General features: G+C 44.7%; 1 protein-coding gene across 1 annotated transcript; it reads right to left on the bottom strand.

Annotated features, from left to right (window-relative positions):
- Positions 1-5284: 5284 nt before the first annotated feature.
- LOC139564781 (serine/threonine-protein kinase 17A-like) lies at positions 5285-21541 on the bottom strand. The gene is made up of 7 exons (XM_071384577.1): positions 21056-21541; positions 15280-15492; positions 9935-10079; positions 8487-8613; positions 8314-8362; positions 7954-8133; positions 5285-7234 (listed from the first exon to the last, which is right to left on the bottom strand). Exons 1-7 carry the CDS (start codon positions 21151-21153, stop codon positions 6949-6951), a joined length of 1098 nt encoding a protein of 365 aa, XP_071240678.1. The 5' UTR covers positions 21154-21541; the 3' UTR covers positions 5285-6948.
- Between the last annotated feature and the right edge of the window lie 1301 nt (positions 21542-22842).

Consider the following 22842-nt stretch of genomic DNA (forward strand, 5'->3'; position numbering starts at 1 on the left):
GATACCTATTTCAAAGCCCAATCCTTATCCATTGACAGTATTTCGTTGAATAACAGTATTTGCATAGTCTATTTTTATACACTTGTGTGTACTGTACACTGCCTGTCTGTGTGTGGCCTGTGTGTACAGTACACAGGTCTATAGGGATGTCAGTGTACTCTAGCATGGAATTGGAACATTGTGTACCTTGCTCAACTCATTAGCCTGATTCTAACACCCCTTTAACATCCTCTTGACAGGCTTACGGAAGCGTTTTTTTTTCGTTTACCACAATCTGACTCAGAATTCGATCGATCATATGCTTTTCTTTAGGTTGGCACATTTTTTTCCTCCCAATGGCCATTGAACCTTGGATGTGACAACGCCAGTGCTCAGCCAACCACAAGGTTCTTAGAGGCGACAAATTGGCGGCACACATATCCAATCGTTTCTAGCCCCAGTTATTGTTTAGTTATTCCAATGTGCATCTGCTTCTACTGTCTGAGTTGCAGGCACATTGAAATGATGGAGAAATCCTCTTCTAGCTTTAATCCAAGGCACCGCTATAAACCACAGCCATTACTCGGTAACGGGAGTAAAATGATCTGTGAATTACAGGATCATTAATGACCCCGACTGTGGAACATGGCCTAACCATAGCATGTTACCCATTTTGATCAGGATGACTGACCCATTCTCAGAAGATGTATCTTTCAAGTAAAATATCTGACTTAAAAACAGAAATCAACTTTGATTGAAGAAATCAAGTCTCTCCTGTTTGTTTGCCATGTAATAACAGAGGAGGAAAGACGAGACAATTTGTCCTGGGAGTTGTAGGACTTGTTACCTCTTAACATTCCTCTGAAGGCCCCCCTCTTTCCCCACAGCAGTAGCTACCTCTTAAGCTTAAATAATGTACCATCTGTCAGTTTATCCTGAGACAGGTTAAAGAAAAAAACCTAAATTGGCACAGCTGACGGATAGCGTAAGAAGGTGCAGTCGGAGAGACCGATGAGATGATAAAGGAGAGCGTTAGACACTTGAGTGACAGGTACATTAGGTATGTTAAACGCTCAGGTGAGACCGGGACGGAGAAACCCCCTATTCCGAGGGCTAGGGCTGTTCCTCACGATAGTGTTATTACTGCTAAGAGCGCTGATAACATTGTTACAGAAACACTTTTCCACGACCTGTCTGGCCTCGCCATTGTTTTCAGCGGGGTTTGTTGTGCACAGCGATATGGCCGATTACATCAGGAAGTTTCTCACAATATGAGAATCTGACTCTAATGACGGCATTACACACGCATACACAAACACACCTCTGTGGGAGTGAGTTACATAACACCAAGGAGGGAAGGAGGAGGAGTGGAGGAAGAAGAAGCTACAGACACACAAATTAAACGATGACAGCCTTTCTTCTCGTTAACGTGTCCTGTGCTCCCCCGAGCAACCTTGAAAGTATTCTTAGAGGGTTCCAACAAGTTCTTCCATTGTATCCTGATACATCAGCTGGTCCTAAACTGAAAGAACACAAATGTATTGGTTTCCCTGCCTCCTCATCAACACACCTGCCAGAACAGAACCAGTAATACCAGCTGCCATGGCCATCATATCATCACACAGCACAACGTTGTCACCATTCTCCTTCACACACACACAAAATGACAGTTATGTCACCAAACGAGAACCAAAAACAGCCAATGCCAGCCACCAGATAAAACCATCATGGTAAATAGTCTTTGATCCTCAACTCACATGGGCACACCAAGTGGCAGTTATGTCGCGTCACTGAAGAATCGCAAGTCTTAGCTTGCAATTAAATCCAGGAGGCCTGAGTTTTGTTCCCTTCCTCTTTGACAACTACAAGCGTGGCAGAGTAGAAGTCACAGGGTAGAGAGCTATTGAGAAAGGCCGGGAGAGGAGGGAAAGACCAACCGTATCAGCCTATCGCAGCTAGAGAGCGTGTTGTGTACTTGACTGTTCCCCAACCCCAGAACTCCAGAGCTGAAGTGAACAGTGTGCATGTTGTGATTGGGATGGAAATGACTAAGAGCTCTGAATGATCCAGACCACCAGATTCAGTTCTGTTCTGTTCCCCCTCACTCTGAAACACTGGACTACCTTACGCACTAGTAGAGTCACAATGAGCCCACAGAGTTCACTGTGGGTGCCTGCGTGTATTTGCGTTAGTGTTCGTGTGTGTGTGCATGTACAGTACTCCAGTTCAAACAACTGTTTGGCAGTATTTTTATTGCTGTCAGTGAGGTTACCCACCACACAGAAAATGAACCCTATAAGGACTGGCTTAGCTGTGCCTCTTGTTTTGATTGGGCCTTTTCGAAGGTATTGAGTTGAAGTTGAGAAGTTCACCCTGAGTGGAGTATCACCAAGTTCAATAATATCCTTTCTGTCAATGCTGCCTGCCTCTTCCATGTTGTGGCAGGATACAGTTGCCACAGACGGAGAAAAAACAGACATCAGCCATCTGACCTGGCAACTTTTTGTTTAGAATGCTTTTGTGTTCTTAGGATTTTTCCAGGGAAAGAATAAATAGCTGTGCTTAACCAATGGCATTCAATGTCTTGTCTGAGAATGCCTCGCCATGAGAAACATATTACCCGTGGTTAGGATAGGCTTTGTGCTCTCTGAACCATTTATTCTTTTCTCTCTTCAAAGCGTGACTAACTTGTGACGACAATTTTCTCTTAGTTAGTTGATATCTATAGAGGACACAAGCAGAACGTCACTGCACATTAGAGGAACAGTATTTGCACGTGCCGTGGTTGGTCTTGTTATCAATAGGAAACACTACTGGCCATGAAACACAAAGACATGAACCTCTGGATCTTTTCTCAGTGAGTGAACTGTGAACTGTGAACTGTGAACTGCACTTGAAGACATGAGATACTTGAGGTCAATGCTGGAATGTAACACAACAAGTCAACTAATTGGAGAGGGCCAGACAAACAGGCACATACCAGGTTAATTGGTATGTCAATGAACTGTCAATGTTGTAGGCTACACTTACAACATTTTCTGGAACGCTGTTGGATCATTTGTCTGGGCCTGGGGAATGGAATGCCATGTGATGTGTTGAGGGGTTGATAGATTGACAGGCTTGCCTATTGAACAACATGGCACAGAAAGTTCACTGGAATCTAATTGCTGTACCATTAACAATGCCTTAATCATTTTTCACATGCGAAGCTTGTCAAACGGATACAAGTTCTGATATTTAAAAGGTGAGCAGGTCCTGAGAGAGAGGAGAGTAAAGGGGGTGGGGTGGAGAGAGGGAGTAAGGCAGCCGAGCCTCCAAGGCCCTGAGCAGGGATTGTTTTGTGATCCCCCCCCCTCTTGACTACTCTGACATCAACATGATCACACCATAATGAAACTTTAATCAGGAACATAAGCATCAAATCATTTCCCCGTTATGTAAGGTGTGAGGGAGCAGCTTCTAGGAGATTGAAGAGAACGGGGCGAATGAAAGAGCACCAGAGAAACGTGACGGATAAAGACAAACAGAAAAGAGAGAAAAGTGAGAGAAAAAAAATAAAGTAGGCAGGGGTATAAACAAAAAGTCTGGGAGATTTTATTCCCATGGTGTCAGCTGCTAAATGTCCTTAAGTATTGAAATAGAGCATGGTAAGGCCGTGTGTTGGCTTGGTCTTTCATACAAACAGCCTTCACACTAATCTCATAAGGAAGATCTCTCATGACATCATATCGATACGATCTTATGGAAACAAAGTCCAACATTCTATTTGCCCTATGCTCAAACAATTCAAATTAACACCGGGCCAGTGGTCCATATCCCTAATTCCAACCGGTTGTCAAACATGGTCAATCTTGGTTTTGTAACTGGGGATGTTGAGTTCAGTCAATGGAGTCTATATGGGAAGACAAAAGATTCCTCCTCTTCCCCACGTTCTGCTTTTCTGATTCCCGGTTACATTTTCAACTCGGGGATCAAGGTTGTGACAACTTCTGCTCTTTTAGGACGCTTGGTTACCAGGGAACAAAAAGCTCGCTGGCTGCTTTTAGCAGGAACGATTTAGCATCCAGATGTCTGACATTTTCAAACAGAACGGCCACATTTTGTTTTGTACATCAGCAACACAGTTCACAGAGTAGTACTAACATCATGGCTGGAGATGTGAGGGCGAAGGTCAAAATGGGATGAGTTAGTTGCTGGAACAGATCATTGAATCAATTTGGTATGTCCTGCTTTGGTAGAAAGAGATGGCCAGGACTGCTAAACCAAAGGAAAACCTCTACGCCAAAGCCTTTGCATCTGCTTCTCCTCCAGAGAGCAGGTTATCTTAGTGTCTATGGAAGCTTTGCTTTATTCTTTTCATTTGTATTGGTCCAGTGGTTTTGAGCTGTAGTTCTTCCGTGAAGGCTTGTCTTGACAGAACTACACCTGAATTAATTTTAAAAAAACTCACAATGGCTGTCTTCCAGATATCAGGACAATTTTCCCGCAACTGTGTGAAACCCAGCAACATAGGCTATGACTATCATCTCTGTCACGGTTTGCATAATGTGTGCGTGCGAGGGTGTGAATGTGTGTATGGGGTTGGTAGGTGTGAAGATATAGCCATGGTGCAAAACAGAGCCACTCCTGCCGAGAAAACAAAGGCTATATTAACACGGGTGAATAAAGGGAGAGGGAAAGTTACTAACATTTCTTGCATTCCAAAGGTCTAAGGAGCAGGATATTCAAGGGAAACAGTCACTCCAGGCAGGGCCCGTCTGTCCGTCAGTCCAGAGCTCAACACGGCCTGAGTGGAGCTAGCTGGACTGGGCCCAGTGCCGACCCTCAGCGGAAGAGCACATTAAAGCAAGAATCCAGAACATTGGCATGCAGGAACATTGTCTCCCTTGTTTACTTGCAGCAGGTTGAACAGTGTGTGCACACACACACACCAGTGAAGAAAGCATCACAGCATGTCCCTTTTCAAGTGGTATTTCCTGTGAAGTGTGGCTAGATATTTCTGGAAACGCAGCAGTTGTTCTTGCATTTAACTTGTTTCCCCAAAAATACCAAAAACAGGAAAGACGGACACTTGGGAAATGCTCTTAAGTGTAAACTAATGATACTGTAGTTTGAGGAATGTTTTTCAAGTGGAGAGACCATAATATTCAGCACACAAGAGGAGAATAATGTTAAAATGGGTCACAAGTGTTCCCTGGTCCTTTGTACAAGGAACTACATTCTGACCAGACTAAAACTTTGTGGTTGAGGGAACAAGACAAGCAGTGGTTGTTCCATGCCTAAACAGACCACACAATGAAGTTAATTCATCAAGATGAATAGTTTAATACAAAATGTACATTTATTGTTCTTCGATAAATTTTTGCGAGGCATGCCATCAAACATTTATTAATTTCAATGTAACGTCCACCTGGACACAAGTGCAAACCTGCCTGAAATTCATGAGCAGTAACCAGGAATGAAAGTCAAAAGTACAGAGTCAAGATAAAAATAAAAAAATAAACAAAAGAGGCATACAATAATTATTAAAATGTTCATACATTATGGATATTAAAAATATTTTGCAGATTATTCTTACACTATCAAACAATATACACTTCAGTACTTTTTGAGAAGTCCTCAAGAGTAATTTATCTTCACTCTCAAACACCACATATCCAAAAGGAGCTTTCTTCAAAGCCTTTCAATTGGTTGCAAATCATTGAATCCTAGTCACTTCCTCTTCAAAAAGACAAAAGTTCACAAAGCCTGAAGGGAAATATATTGTGACATATCCAACATGGCAAACTGATATTTCAAACATGAGTACATGGAAATTGTGCAACAATAGCAACAAAAAAATTCTTACAAGAATAAACAGAAACACAACAGGTGAACTATATGGCACTTGGTGGAAACGAGTGACGCAAATATATTAACAATAGATGGTGGGAAGTGGCCATGTACATTTGTGTCTTAATTAATCATTCAACTAAACTGTGCTTTTTGAGCCATTTCATCAAGACTTTGGTTATTACTTTCTGACCATTTGTGTAGTTCATTCTTAAAATAAAAAGTGCTTTAAATTGACATCAAGATTGTCCTTACACTAAACAAAGGATGTGATTTAATTAGATGTGGTGATTGAGATGGCTTACTATTTTGGGGGGCCTGAAGTGGTCATATGAACACAAACAAAATCAGAGAAGACTATTTAACCCTCTGACTGGTTTCTGTGAGGGCACTCCCCTAACACAGTCAGTCAGTTCGTTTTCCTTTGCTGCGTAGGCAGCATCTCATCTAGGGACATCTGTCTAACCACATAGGCATCCTTCATAATCAACATCATGAAAGGCATTTAAGGCTCAGACCTCAACAAAAGCAAAGTGGTTCCAACTTCCTGTTGGCCAACGTCATTTCCTCTCAGGGTCAGCAGTTACATCCTCACAAAGGAGAGGAGAAGTACTGGTTCAAAGGTCAGTTAGGGAGTGGAACGTGAAGGGCAGCCAAGGTGAGAGCCAGGTTGAGGGCCAACATGGGATCAACCCAGCCTGGGACAAAGCAGGACTTCCTTCACTGAGAGTGCAGACCAGACCAAGTGATGGATGAAGTCAGTCCCACTGTTCTAGTCTTCATAGCCGAGCACAAAGAACTGGCCCACTCCTTCCATTCACAACACTCATACAGTTACAATACCCTCGCTAGACATGCATTAAAAGTGTGTCAGTGTGGCTCATTACCAGACATCAGCACACTAATGAGCACAGGGTAACATGCATCAAACACGCATGGATTTACTGCACACGGTCAGCTGAGCTCAGACAGATATCACACATCCATCGCAGCAGTAGCAGCAGCACACATACAGAGTCAAACAGAGCTGGAGGCCCTGCGTCGGACCAGACCAGGTCTCACTGGCTTCCAGACAGTGTCCATTCTGTGACAGCAGTCCAGTCAGTCACTACACACAATGTCTAGTGGAGCCCTTCCTCAGCAGATGAGCTCCTGTTGGATCTCTGGCAGCGCGGGGAAGGGCTCAGAAGTGAAGGAAAAGGCATTGCGGCCTGTCTTCAGTTCTACCTGACCGGGGCACATCATGTACAAACCCATGCCCTCCAGCTCTGGGGAGGGTGCCGGGCTCTCAGGCTCAGACTCCGATTGGCTGGTCTCAGGCTCGTCCAATGAGGGTAGAGAGCTGGCGTGGAGCTGGGTGTAGAGGTCAGCTGGTCCATTCAGCCAGGGGTGGTTAAGGCACTCCGCTGCAGTGGCTCTCTTCCTGTGGACACACAGACAGAGAGGATGCGTGTCAGATCTCAAATCAATCATGAATGTCTAGGCAGCAAGGACCTTAAAGCTTCTGTTCATCCGTTTTGAACGTAAAACTGAAATAGCTAAGGTGAATATATGTAAAGGAAAGCCAATGGTAAAAAGGTGACAAATATGCAGTTATACAACTTCCTGTCCCTCCCCTTCCCTCAGACACTCCTCTTTCCCTGACAGTCTGTTTGACAAACCACCAAAGCCCACTTTTTCATCCCAGCCTTTCCCCTCTTTGGGATTACTCAGACACACAGGAATTTTTCCCACTTTTTTATACCGCCGATAATCTGCAGCAATTAAATTATACTGAGTGAAGATTATGGCCCTGGATCACAGCGATAGACTACGGCTGTTTGTCATTGAGACATGATGGTGACATACAGTATCTAGCCCTTCTGTGCTGGAACACTTGGCCAAATAGTGACAGTGGTGACACAGAACATGTTAATAGATGAAACGTAACAAGGACCAGTATCCTTTAATTAAATTGTTCATATACATTACCACGCATCGGGAGACTTAACGAGGATGTGCCGCAAACAGCAGTATGACTGACATCACTCACGTGTTAATTAGCATTGAACTCACTATGGGACATGTGGGAGAACATCCATCTGTCGGGCTGTGGCACTGAACTAAGTGAGTGTTGATTCTTGGACCTATCCTGTTCCTCACCTGGGGTTTTTGAGCAGCAGGGTCTTAATGAAGTCAATGGCGAGGGAGGAGACGCCCTCGAAGGCATCCTGGGAGTAGTCCACGTTGACCTGGGAGATGTTCAGGAAGGTCTCCTGCTTGTTGTCCCCCAGGAACGGAGACTCGCCCGTCAGCATGACGTAGGTCAGGACCCCTATGGACCTGAGAGGAGGAGGAGGAGGGAAAGGTGTCAGACTACAAGACATGAGGAAGTATTTTTCTCAGATTTCCACTGTGGAGCTGGCTGGTGATATCAATATTTTATGGCTTCTGGAAAAAACGAGATGTATTGAGGACACTAGCTGATATCTGCTTGACACAGTCTCTTTAGCTCATACTCACCACATGTCTGTCGCTATGCTGATGGGTTCATAGTTCAGGATCTCTGGAGCTGGAATAGCATAGACAACGCCAATTAGTCCTGATAAACATTTTACAGTACTGAAGTTAAGAATTGCTTATCTATCTTCCTTATTGATATAAACCGACTGCAGAAGCCAGGAGGCAGGACTCACCCACATACTCCGGGGTGCCCAGGATCTCTCGGACTTCTGTCACACTGTCCATGCGTCTGGACAGGCCAAAGTCCACGATGCGGATATCACCCAGTGGGATGGCACTGGTCAGCAGGATGTTCTGGGGCTGAGGGGAGAGACCGAGATAAGACAGATGAGACCAAATCCAAAGAGTGCATGGTAAGTGAATTGACAGAGGTCAAATACCATGCTTGATAGATAGTTAATCAGTTGAGTAGTCATTGAGACTCAAGGCCTCCCACTAAAGAGTCTAATCTACCTCTACATGAATAAGCCAAACCCAGAGTGTACAGCCCCAGAGGGTTTCAATTTGGTTACATCAATATCACTAAACCAGGTTCATCCCCTTAGCCTATGAGATGATTCCAAGGAAAGGTGGGATGTCTTGGAGGGCCTATCAGATTAGCTGGCTCCTATATCATGTACGATGCTTAACCTCCGGGTCATACTGGCTAGATTCCTGGCCTGGGGCCTTTGGCCAGGACATCTTGGAGGACCAAGTGGTGCAGCGGTCTAAGGCACCGCATCGCAGTGCTAGAGCCGTCACTACAGACACAGGTTCGATCCTGGGCTGTATCACAACCAGCTGTGATCGGGAGTCCCATAGGGCGGCGCACAATTGGCCCAGCGTCGTCCGGGTAAGGGGAGGGTTTGGTGGGGTAGGCCGTCATTGTAAATAAGAACTTGTTCTTAACTGACATGCCTAGTTAAATAAAAGGTCAAATACATTTTAAAAATCTAGGATAAATGAAGGAGCAAGAGACAGACCAGAGCCTGTGACATTTCACCAGGAATAGATTTAATACTGTCTATCACTGGGGAAGGAAAATGGGGAGCTAATAAAATCTAGTCTGGTGACAGAGTCGGTTCAGTCCCCCTCACCCAAAAACCCTGCTCATAAACCCCCCTGGAACAAAGGAGGGTTTCTTCATATATAACCTGCCTGCCAAATTCTAACACGCTCCAAAACAGTGTTTTTTTATTCATCATTATCAACAATACAAATGTTTTTGACATCACTGGCCAGACAAAACAAACTTATAAGACTTACAGCTTTCGTTTTGCGTCTGTGACACAACCCTGCAGTATTTTACAAAATAAGTCCTACAGAGAGAAACCAGACCCTGACAGAGTTCATTTGTAAGAGCGGGAACTCCGGGACGAAAACTATGCAGCATTCACATAAAAACAGTTGTCACTCGGTAAACAGAGTAACTTGGATGGGCGTCTTTATTTGCTAGACAAGACCCATGTACAGGGAGAGTTATTGTTCTGCCACATTAAGGGGTTCTCATTGCTTAAGGGGGGAAATCGGCCATTCTAGGGGTGCCCTGTTATAAAAACATTTTTTAAACTAGTCTCTCGCTTTGACAGCCGTAACTAGTAGCGGATTTGGTTCTGGGTGACGTGATTAGCTTTCTACTGACCTTCAGGTCCAAGTGGACCACGTTGTTGCGGTGCAGACAGGCCACGCCGGTGAGGATCTGTATGGCCAACCTGATCACATCCTTCTCTGTGAAGGCCTCGTCGTTCTCCGCAACACACTGGTTGAAGATCTCTCCACCGGCGGCACTGGAAAACAGAGGCAATGGAGGATCAAAATAGAGCCATGGTGACGAGATGAACAACAAACAGTACATGGTTATTATATCTGTAGTTTTTACTTGGGCTGCTGTGATCGATTGCTGATTATGCATTGTAAAGCATTTACACTCATGAATAGTATACACCCTTACACTGTAAATCACTGCATTTGTACCACTATCAACTCAAACATGATGACAATGACAAACCCACCTCTATCCCGTTATCACATACACTGAAGTGTCGAGCCCTAGCCCGTGTTTTTTTTAAAGTTACGCAACTGGTCCTGTGGTTATTGTACTTTGGGCTTGGGAACAAGGTCCGTGTTTCACATCCACACACAAAGCATGTGACTCCTGTCTGTGGCACTCCGACGTTCCCGCACGGGAATCAGAAGAAAAATGGTGCCTCCCTGACCTCAGCTTTGACTCGAGATACGAGGACCCATATCAGTCAGTGCCAGTCCCGGATAAGGCTTTCCAGAGTTTACACACATTCCAGATCAGTTAAGTCAAAAACTTTTAAAAAAGGGGGGATTTTTTCTCTCTCAAATCTATCAAACTAGAGATCCCTGTCGTATAATAAAGAGTTGAGACAGTGACAGGACACTGAAACGATCCCATAGTTTTACAGTAGTGGATAGAACACTAAATTGTAGGGATTACCACCACACTGCTGTGTCACTCCCCAATAATTGGAAGTTTATCCAATCTGGGCATTGATTGGGGGGGGGGGGGGGGGGGGGGGTTATCCTATTTGGATCCACTTTGAAAATAGAAAGGCTAATTACCAAATCAAAAAATGGTGACATCTCATTTTTGTTAAGGCAAATTCCTGGTTTGTCAATCCTTGTCATGCTTGTGTAACAACGGTAAGCAATGCCGTCTGGGACATGGCACATTTATGTTGGATGATTCTCCAAAGCAGATGAAAAGCCTGGAGAGAGGACGCTTGCCAAATAGCACAGCCATGTGTGGGGGATTTAGTCAGCACACATGCTTTTTATCTTGAGAGGAAATCTGTGACCATGGCCCGGGCGTAACTGTTACATAACCACACCACCCAATCCCCGGTTAGCCTCGCGCCGTTGCATCCTCACCTTCACTGTCCTCAGCTGTGAAAATATGAGGTCCTGTTTTCCTGGATATCCATCAGTGGGCCATATAAATCCCCGTTCGCTTGGGGCTCCACACATTTATTGCTGGCCGTCTCTTTTGACCCCCCCCCCCAAAGTCCCTACAGTACCCATGTATACCAAATGTGCATAGCAGGCCTAGTTTACCATTTTTGGGGGGTCGAGAGGAAATGAGAGACATCAGTGTGTTGTTGGAAGCATGGCTTATGCTTGCTGACAACTGCATGATAAAAAATAAAAAGCTAACTGATCGTGCCACTCATTATTCATCTGTTCCATGTGCCGGGTCTCAATTTAATACAACTGACTCAAATAGGTCTAATTATCCCACCCCTTCCTTTCCCCCGTTTGAACTAATTACCAATAGGCGGAAACAAAGATACCCTCCAAAGTACTTCAATAAACTCATCTAGGAGGAGACGAGGCTTTTAGTACTAACAAAACCCATCCTGTAGAAATTAAATGGACTGAGGACATACTCTCCAAGCACTATGGAAAGATCTGATACATCTCCTGCCATCATGTTTGTATGGTCTCATTTCCCCCTCTATGCCTCAGTGGATCAGTCTCCCCACTGTCAGTCAGCAGACAGATGACATGGAATGGTTTCCCCATCCACTTAAGACAGAAGAACTGTGCAGAGTCCCATCAAAGAGACGCACAGTAGCCGTCACCCGCAGAACATCAGGGTTGGGCGGAGGGCGGGCAAAGAGCTACTTGAGAATGAGCTGAAGACAGAAGAGCCATGACTTCTCAATGAGAGGATGTGGGACAGAGTGTGCATTTACGTGTGTCCTTTACAATATTGGCTGCATTCTCACAAGCCAACTTGGTTAGTCTGTGCTTAAGATCACCTGGAATAGGCATTATGCTCTTGCTGGCCAGCTACCAAACGCCTACTACTCATCATTTCTCACAAGGCCTGTGTGTTGACTGCATTGTGTTCTCAGTACAGTACATAGACTGGTTTCAGAGTTGTCATCATTTAGATGGGATTATGCTGTGACAACTCATCCTCCGTTACAGGAGACTTGACGTGTCAAACCTTACTAGAACGAAGAGAACGCATACAAACTGTTTTTCAAGGAGGATTTTCCATTTTGAAAATTGGAATACAATTAGACAGCCCTCATCCTCAAAAACACTTTTACTAGTTCGTAAATAGATTTTCTGAAGACTTTATTGCGGTTTTAAACGAAGGGCAGCCCATGCCAGACAGTGGAGATGTGTCAAAGACTCTTACATAATCCATTTACTTATCTGAAGACTGCATACATTTGAAGTGACAAAGATAAAATGGCTGACATGGACTGGAGGGTTTCAATTTGCGTTGCGTAAGATGTCTCAATACCCACGTAAAAACATCAAATACCATTACACTTGAGGATGAAAGCAGAAGGAAGAGGACAGAGGGGAAGAAGAAAACACCACCCTCTTTCCCAATTACAGAGGGGCTGAAAAACTGCTGCAGAAAAAATTACCTCAGGAATGATTCCATCAGCGCTGAAGGATCAAGCTCGAGTGAGTCAAAGTGATACATTTTCATAAACATACCCTGTAAAGCTTTAAAGCTGCTTTAGGGTTATGATTGGCCGGGCAATCTGTGGACCGGACTGCCATTCCCAAGACTATCCGATTGCCCGTAATTGGTTAGGATTTTGAGTTCCTCTTATCTGAAGTTACCTCAGTTTACAGCAGTGTCATGAGTTCAAGGCCTCTGAGGTGAAACAGTATTCACAACACTTGTATCGTGTATTGTTTGACAGATGATAAACAAATATGTAGTGTGAGGGTTGGACCAAACCTTAGTTTCTCAAGGTCACAGTGTACACACAGCTAACGTCAGGTGACTTGGTTCATCTAATTTCCCCACATATAACGTGGACCTCTAGAAATGCACCTGCACAATACTGTATTTGTCAAAATGACAAAAACGTAAGATGTTTGGTCTCATCCTAGAGGGTTGTTTGATGTCTGGTAACACCATGGGTTTTCCTTGAGAAGACATGTAGAGAGTTGGGAACACATAGATGACAATCTAATGTTTGTTGAAGAACCATTGAAGAAATGTATTTCTTGCAACTATTCCCCACCATCAGAAGCAGCCCATGGACTGTGCCCCGAGTACGGAAAACCATTCTGATTAAACCGTCAGAATGCGTTCTAAGCAGAGACGACGCAGGTTCATTTCTCATTAAAAAGTGGCATTTTCGTTTAGACTAGTCGTTATGTGGTGCGTTTGCGGTGCTCGCGCAGACTGGGTTTAAACTTACTGATGAGGAACATTTTGTTTATCATTTCCATTTCTCATACGTCGCGTGGGGATGTGGTTGTGGCTATGTGCAGACCAATGTGTGCCAATGTGTGAGTATGAGTATGCTACTTTGTGTGTGTGCTACTTTTGAGAGCGTCACTAACGGCTTCTATGTAAACCCACAGGGAACGGAACATTATTCTCTGGTTTGCAGCAAAGCCCACGCTGAGGTCAGAGAGCCCTTTAACAGGAAAAGAGTTCACAGTCATACAGGCTGCAACAGCATCTCAATGGCTGCAGATTACCAAGTTAGTAGGGGATTTCACTAGGAGCCATAACCTATACTGGGATCTGGATGAACATAGGCCTATAAGAATCTCTCAAACAGACAAAGGAAGACCGCACAAGGAAGCGCAAAGTTATTTGGCAGCTAGTGCAGGGCTATGGACCAGTGCGTGCCCCTGCAGAGCTGACCCCCTGAAGGCATGAAATAGTGGCTCTGCTTCCTCTTTTCACACTGGGGTCCAAGGCCAAGCACATAACACCACCACCTCCCCCCCGTATAGGGAACCTTTTGTTCTGCAGGAGCATTCTATGTCTAGGAGGGGAATGGGTGGAGATGTGGGTGGTTTATGACCAGACCAGGGTCAGGAGGGGACACAGTCTTTTGGTCTTCTAGATTAACTGATTGGTGTTGTCTATTTGTCAAATGGGGCTTGGGGATCAGTACGACGCTTATTACCATCTGGCTCCTAATTAGAATGAGACCAGAGTGGTCATGGAGGACAGACATGACACATATCCTATGACCACTATCTAGTGTATGACACCAGACAGATCCTTTCCTTCCACCCTGACCTCCGTGCTTTGTTGATCAGATGGATGCAGCACAGATGCTGACTGGTTCACCCGTGTCTGGATGGAATGAATGCTCTGAAGCATGATGAAATCATTTGACTGATGCTAGCTTTCCTTAAAAATGTATCATGTGACAAATACTTATTGTCAAGAATCTTCTAGACCGAGTCATTTGGTCCATCTTCGTCCGTCTGTTTACAGGAACACTGACACAATCACAGTCAGACAAGGTAACAAGAATCGGGGATGTGGCTATGAGCACAGCGACCAACCACAGGGGAGTTATCATTTCCTTATAAGGTTACAAGGTTCAAGCAGGCGTGCGTGCGTTTGGCGTGCGTGTTCATGCAGCTGTTTTTCAGGTGAGAAACTCTTGAGTGAAACGCAGCTGCATCCTCAGAAGAAAGAGTGCAACACGGGAAGTCGACGCGTTAGGGTTAGACTGGAGAGATGTAATCTACCATTTCTCAAGAAACCCAACTCTGGCATTCACGTCACTCAACACCCTGTCTATGCAAGAGCTCATGCGGTTTTGAAACAAAGATCACATAAAAAAAAAATTCCCATGTTTTATATAAGCAGAATACATTTTGACTCAGGCGACCACATCAATCAAAACCCCTCGAAACTACGCAGAAATAGAAAAACCTGCAGAGACGGAAAGTATTTTCTGTAAATGGCGCATAATGGTTTCTCATTTCCCCCTTCATTAGGAACCTTATCATTTCATCCCGTTTTTCCTGGCAGTGCTGCATTGTGGTGGAGCGTCAACATGTACGGAGAGTTTAAAAGGTCTTCTAGATTACCATCACCAGCATTTTCCCCCCTATCACTGGTGACATGACCTAAGGGAGGTGCAGAGATCCAAACACACACTCGCATACTGTACACGCCACGTTTTTCCATGGTCTTTGCGTTTCGACGCATACGAGTTCACTCACCACTCGAGGATGAGGATGATCTCAGAGTTGGTCTCGTAGACCTCATGCAGCGCCACCACATAAGGGTTAGCCGTGGCTGACTCCAGAACAGCGATCTCGTTGAGGATGTCCATGCGGCAGTCCTCGCCCTTCCGACGCTTCCTCAAGAACTTGGCAGCGTGCTCCTTCCCCGTCGCCTTTTCAATGCACTTCTTCACCACAGCAAACTTTCCCCTGGGAAGAGAAAAATAAAAAGGGAAAGGGATATGTTGAATAATCAAAAACACAATTAACAGTTTAATTGACAGTAGGCTTACACGTTTGATTTGGTTGTCTTCAATGTCTTATCGGTAAATCTGATCGGCCATGAACCTGCAGGGAGTAATCATGGCAGAGATAAACAGCAATTACAGCACTGAGAGTACCAAACAATTATGACGCAACCAATAACTGAAAGGCCACTGAAAGACCACCAAGGAAAATGAAGATGTGGGCTGAGTGGAATTACAAAACAGAGGGATACACATGGAGTTATCTACCATTGTTACGCAATATAGGACTGATGATGAACACCAAGTGATAGGCTCCCTCATCAGTGTAGTAAGATATCCCTCTCTCCTCTTCCTCCTCCACAGTGGAGAGCCTGACAGGCAGGAGACGGGAGTGACGGTTGGGCCTGAGTGGCTGTATGGACAGGCGAGGGGGTGATAAGATTAATAGCACTCTTTAAAAGTCAACAAAGAGAGGAGCGCAACAGCTGGGCTTGTTGTCTGTCCACCAGCCCCACCCACAGAGAAAAGAAGAGGAACGTACAACCACAATTCTAGAATACCATCTGAGCATTCCATTTGCTGCTGCGTACATTGACGGATTCAGCAGAGGTGTTGCGGGTCAGACTGCGGGTGTGGGCAGGAAATCCGATGTGTAGAATCATCCCACTGTGTCCAGCCTTCTACAAACACCATCCCAGGACGATAAAGGAGCCTTGTACACTTCCCATTCTTACAGCGGCGGGGGACAAATGGAATTCCCCAAACACCTCCAACCAGACCTTTGGCAGGACCCTGCATCTCCTCGGACAGCCACACAAAGGCCTGTGCAGGCTGACCAGCAAACATGGCAGCCCCTGCACTAGGACCAGGACCACCCACTTCCCTGGGGCTGGACTAGGGGAGAAGGGGGTCCAGGAGGCCACAGCGGAGTCCTCCCAACCCCTGAAAAAATAGGCCGCAACGTCACTTAGTAAATCATTTGGCAACCCTGTTAGTGAATTTCGGCCTTCCCTCACTTTCCTGATTCAACTGACAACTGTTTCTGCCATGTTGCTTGACAAGCGACAGACACTGCTTTGGAGTCAGATGTCTCAGCTAGACAGAGCCTGGCAGTGAAAGGTAACCATTCATGGAAACTGCACAGTTCTGCTATTAAAAGCAGTGCCTGTATGGGGATGGAATGTCATCTTGGTGCCGGTCATTTTCTCACATCTTTCCTCCAGGCTGGCGGTGCTGTAAACCAAAGCCTGCTACTCCTCCTGGATATGTTAGCTGGCACAGGCCCATTCCCTGTGGGCTGTTCCTCCTTCCCCTTTCTTCACTCCCACTGGTTCCCAGCCCTAGTGAGGATTGCTAGGGCACATTTGATTTGGAACAAAGACCCAAACCAGTCAAAGTCAAAGCCTTTCTCCTTTAATTAGCCAATTCCCCAAGTTCAGAGCAGCTACCTCTGTGCTGGGAACTGCAGATGAAATTAAAAGAAACCCCAGGCGATGCGGAGGAGAAACAGGAAGCCTTTGAAGATGGTGACAACAGGTCAAAGGTTGCTAAACTAGGCCATCATTACCCTGCTGTTTTCACACTGTCTGTAGTAACACACCAGAGACAAGAGCACAGGGGTTAGAGGTGGATACAAACCTAAAATTCAACATGCTTCAATTCAAAATGTCTGACCCGTGAGAGAGGACATTACTGTCAGCCTTCTCCTTGAGCAGGAAGCTGCTTCCAAAAGACACTCAAACAGAAACCACGTCTGCCCCTTGAAGGTTGTCTTTAACAGTCTGTGTAAATCCCAAATCCCACAGAAAAGGCAATTATGCCGACACACCAACACCTGATTTGCAGATCCATCAGTATGCAGCTTCACGTCAGCATCTACGAGGTGTCACTCTCCAAATCAACAGGGGATCATAAGAGGAAGTTTTCATTCAGTATGCAGACACCAACCCAGGAACTTGTGGTGGTGATGGCACTAATCTAACTGAGAAACAGTTTTTTCTGTGGGGTCTGTTTCTCAAAAGGGGAGTGACTCATGTCTGGGGAGCACAGACAGCTGACCGCCTTCAACTGCCTCTCTCACACAAACTCCCCTCAAACACAAAAACCCACACATTGTTGTTAAATGACAACCCCTTTGCCATCCTTCTAAATCATAGTGAAGATAGCCTAGATTTTCACTAACTAAATATCAGAGGACAACCATTTGACCTAGAAACAGGGACCTGTTCCAACCAGTTCAAAGTCAATACCTTTCATGTCAACTCTTGTAACTTGCCCTCAAAGTCAAAACTCTTCTACGTTATCAAAATGGCTGATTTGTGTGAGCATATTTACAGACGGGGGGGGGGGGGCTCATTGAAGGGAAGCAATCAGGGGCAGATTTCAGAAGCCATCAAAGGTGTTATTGCGGAAGTCCGCTCCAGCAGGTTCACCAGGAGCCACAATGTCTCACACATAGTGGAGAAGAGAGAGAAAGGGAGGGAGAGATCCATCCTTCCTCTTCTACTGGCCATCTAATCTTGACAAGCTGCTCTCTTGGCATCCAACAACTCACATTCCTGCACTTAATGGGATTTATGAGGCCAGATCAGGATGTTGTGGGGGCGAGGAGGTAATGGGAGGAAGATGAGGATGAGAGAGATGGGGGTGGAAGGAGTGTCGAGAGGATGCTGGACTCTCTCAAAGCTCAAACAGCCCCCCCAGGTCCTGGCTGCTGGCCCAGGATGTCCCATGGTGTCTGACAGGGAAATCTGGCTGCTACCAACTGGCAAAGTGAATGAGTCTTTATTTAGCCCCTGACTACATACTATCAAGAAGAGAGAGAAATGAAATATCTCCCCGTCTCCCACTCCCTATGAAGTTATAAAGGACGGTTGCATGGGGTATTGGTACAATATCACCTGAGACAGAAGCGATGTCCCAAGTCCAGATTATATAATAATCCTAGTCAACAGCTTCTAAATAAAACATTTTCCATGTGTATTGGACCTGGGGAGTTTAAAAATCTCTGAGACCTCCCCATCAACCCCCTTGGAATGCACACACGTTAGTGTCGGGGTTCAAATGCATGGTACGTCACACTCATCTGTGGAGAACAACAGGGGGCCGGAGCAGGGCGGAGGGAGACTGATGGTAATTACACGTTATCCCCCACCCTGACCCCCAGGACAAAACAGGGCTGATTGGCAGGGAAATAGCCCACTGTAACAGACCCAAACAAACAGCCATGGGTGAGGCTGTAGGCATGGTCTGGATCCTGGAAAAAAAACACAGAATAATAGCAAACATCTCTTCCTGTGTATGCCAGAGATTTCTTGGATGGTGGAGATATAGAGATAGGCAGCTACTGAGTCCAGTGATGGCACATGTAGGTCAGAGCATATTTCATGCAAATAATGGGACTGGGGCTGGTAAAATGCATTGCATATTCACCCTTCTACCGACAGCCCCCACAGCAGCAGCAGTTAAAGGGATATATAGGGATTTAGGGTAAAGTTCTCCTCTGACATCTGAAATCTGTTTACAGGCGACAGAATGTGCCACAATTGAAGGAGAATCAGATAAGTCTCACATGCCATTGCGCGAGGCTGGGATGAATTCCAAATGAAGGACATTTTTGTTGGTGCTAGTGTTGATACTGTATGTGTATCATGAGCAGAAGAATGGTCCCGTTTCAGAGTTAAGTGACAGTCAACATATCATCTGCCCCAAAATAAAACACCACATAGAAAAACAAGGTTAAATTAGCATCGCATTGATCAACTCCTTACTCGTGTAAAATCAGCCATGAAAAAAAAGTAGCCTACATACCAAAACCAGTTCTCAGACCACAAGAGGCATAATTATGATGCTCTTTATTGTGACTGAAAATATGTGACTGCGCAGTTGTCAGGTGGACTCCCAAGAACACCTACAAGATCATTAACAGGAGAGGGAGTGAGACACCCAACTCGCTGTTTTTTTTAGACCAGACCCAGCAGCTAGTGCATTTGTGTCTATGGGAGACACACCCAGTTAAGTAGACCGAACTGACAATTTTTGTCAATGGTAAATGTGTGAGTGAATTATCTTAATTTATCTACCATCTTTGTCATGAACACCTTTCAGAATGATCTACCCATGCAATTGTGCATTAGAGGCTGTTATCATAATTCAACAGAGCTCGTAATACCAACTTTTTTATACCAATTTTGCAGTATTCTGTACGTAAATCCTAACACTCCATTTAGTATGATACCTTTCATATGGTATGTATTCATTTGTGGCTGTCCATCATCCATTTAGTATGGTATGTTACGAACTGCAATTCATACAGTATGTTACAAATTTGCAAAAAGTTTGATATTTTATGAATTCCAATTTGTTGTTGCTAACATTAGCTAGCTGCTAATGTTCACTAGGCTAGGAGTTAGGGTTAAGAGTCAATGGTGGAAATGTACTCACTTGTCATACTTGAGTAAAAGTAAAAATAACTTAATAGAAAATTACTCAAGTGAAAGTCACCCAGTAAAATACTACTTGAGTAAAAGTCTAAAAGTATTTAGTTAATATACTTAAGTAACAAAAAGGTGAAATAAATAATTTCAAATTCCTTCTATTAAGCAACCCAGATGGCATAATTACATTTGTTATTAGCAGATCGACAGGGCACACTCCAGCACTCTACAAATGAAGCATGTGTGTTTAGTGAGTCCACCAGATCAGAGGCAGTAGGGATGACCTCTTGATAAGTGTGTGAATTGGACCATTTCCCTGTCCTGCTGAGCATTCAAATGTAATGACTACTTGTGTGTCAGGGGAAACGTATGGAGTAAAAAGTACATTATTTTCTATAGGAATGTAGTTAAGTAAAAGTTGTCAAAAATATAAATAGTAGAGTACAGATACACCCCCCCCCCCCCCACACACAAAAACTTATAGTACTGAAGTACTTTACCCCACCGTTAGGAGTTAAGGTAAAGGGTTAAGGTTAGGGGAACGGTAGGCTAACATGCTAGGTAGTTGCAAAGTAGCTAAAATGCTAAAGTTGTTTGTGATGAGAATCCAACACCCATGCTAGACGTTCACGTTATACGCCTGGCCAACCAACCTTTTTTTGCCATAAGTAACCATACCAAAAGTAACATATCATACTAATTTAAGTGTCTCAGAATTACGTTTACTATGTTACGTCTAGTCAATGAGACCAGGCTGGTTATACTTAAAGAAATATCAGGGCTCACACGAAGAAGAATACATCCCACAGATTTCCCTTAAAAAAAAGAAAAGTCAACCACACAAAACAATTCAATGGGCGCAAATCGAGAGTCTCCATGGCAGTGCCAGCGCCACTCAACCGGATTGGGCCGACACGGTGAAATGTTCACTTACTCCCGTTTGCACGTGCAGAGAGAAAAATACAAACATTTCAAATTTGTGATTCCTCGCTTGAAAGAATTAACAGTGTTTAGTGCATTGACATCTATTCTATCTCATCATTTCATGATCTGGACAGGGTAACCTATTAAACATTTCAACCGACTTACCTGCCCAATTCTCTGCCAAGCAACTCATAATTGCTCGTGAAAGGATCGGTCCTAATTCTCGTGTGAATTTTTGTCACCATCCCGTTCTTGTTCATCATTGTTATTGCAGTCCGATTGGAGAGAGATAAAATATATTTCCTTGACAGAAGTTATATTAGCTGTTCAATACGTTCAAGTTAATTTCATGACAAAAAATATAGAGGAAGCTAAATGAAGAGAAAAATAAGTTGTAATGAAACTTCAGAACAGCAAACTTCTCAGCACCCAAAAAATCCCCAGGTTAATTCTGTGACCCTCAGAAACAGACGTTGACTGGCAAGAAATAGACAGATGAATCATTAAAGTATGAAGGAACTGCTAATACACCGCAGCTGTAATCAAGCCAAGCGCTGTATGTTAGTTTGCGTGTGGACAGACAGTCCCAACAATGAGCTCTATCGCAGAGCCAGCCTTTCTCAGTGACGCTGTGCCATGAAAGCCAATGGTAATTTGGCTTTGTTAAGGGGAGGGTTAAAGTCAGTGAGCATACTACGACACAGCTGATAGACAGGCACTAGCCCACTTGGGGTGGCAGTCAACAGGTTGCCTACTCCTACTGCCTCAGTAGATGTCTTTAAAAAAAATGGACACAACTACACCTCTAATGCAGGTAGTAAGTAACCAAACTTTACCGCCTACTGCTTAGATTTTGCAACACACACACACACACACACGCACGCACGCACGCACGTACGTACGCACGCACGCACACACACACACACCTAAAAACAATAAGAATTTGATGTAACAGAAACATGCTGTATGCAAGTGAGCAATCAAATGTGTCAATCATTACTTTGGGCAAGGTTTTACCAGGTGAGGCATGCATCTCTCCCACATATACTGCAATCGTGGCAGTCAGTCAGACTGGCCATGGGGCATGATGCTAGGAACTGCTCTTCTCTCATCCTGAACATGTATCCTTCACCTCTGCACTGGGAGTGGCACATTTATGTCAGTGCCCCTGTATCTGGCAAGAATGCACAACATGTCCCCATCCATTGGCAGCTTATTCATGGAAGACAGATGCAGACAAAGAACACACAAAATAGAAACTACCATGGCCTGAAATATCATGGCCTGAAATATCATGGCCCGTAACAACGTTAAAGTCCAAAATAACTTAAAAAGTAGGGCAGTCGTCAAGGATCACAGTTTTCACTTTATCTTATAATTACATAATTTAATCAGGACCCAAAATAAGAAGAAAGCATCCCTCCCTCCCTGGGCAGCCACAGTGGAGACCCAGTATATTGGGTAGCCACAGTGGAGACCCAGTATATTGGGTAGCCACAGTGGAGACCCAGTAAATAGGTCAGACACAGTGGAGACCCAGGATATTGGGGAGCCACAGTGGAGACCCAGTATATTGGGGAGCCACAGTGGAGACCCAGTAAATTGGGAAGCCACAGAAGATACCCAGTAAATTGGGGAGCCACAGTGGAGACCCAGTAAATTGGGGAGCCACAGTGGAGACCCAGCATATTGGAGAACCATAGTGGAGACCCAGTAAATTGGGGAGCCACAGTGGAGACCCAGCATATTGGAGAGCCACAGTGGAGACCCAGTAAATTGGGGAGCCACAGTGGAGACCCAGTAAATTGGGGAGCCACAGTGGAGACCCAGCATATTTGGGAGCCACAGTGGAGACCCAGTAAATTGGGAAGCCACAGAAGATACCCAGTAAATTGGGAAGCCACAGTGGAGACCCAGTATATTAGGAAGCCACAGTGGAGACCCAGTATATT

Source organism: Salvelinus alpinus, chromosome 36 (genome assembly GCF_045679555.1).
Source record: "Salvelinus alpinus chromosome 36, SLU_Salpinus.1, whole genome shotgun sequence".
Classification (NCBI taxonomy): Eukaryota; Metazoa; Chordata; class Actinopteri; order Salmoniformes; family Salmonidae; genus Salvelinus; species Salvelinus alpinus.

Bases quoted from the DNA above. Each gene is read 5' to 3' on its own strand.
- LOC139564781 (XM_071384577.1), bottom strand. From the start codon at position 21,153: ATGATGAACAAGAACGGGATGGTGACAAAAATTCACACGAGAATTAGG. The intron at 10,080-15,279 runs GTGAGTGAACTC...TCTGTTTTCCAG, and splicing joins ATCATCCTCATCCTCGAGTG to TGCCGCCGGTGGAGAGATCT. The intron at 7,235-7,953 runs GTGAGGAACAGG...GTGTGTCCACAG, and splicing joins CTGCTGCTCAAAAACCCCAG to GAAGAGAGCCACTGCAGCGG.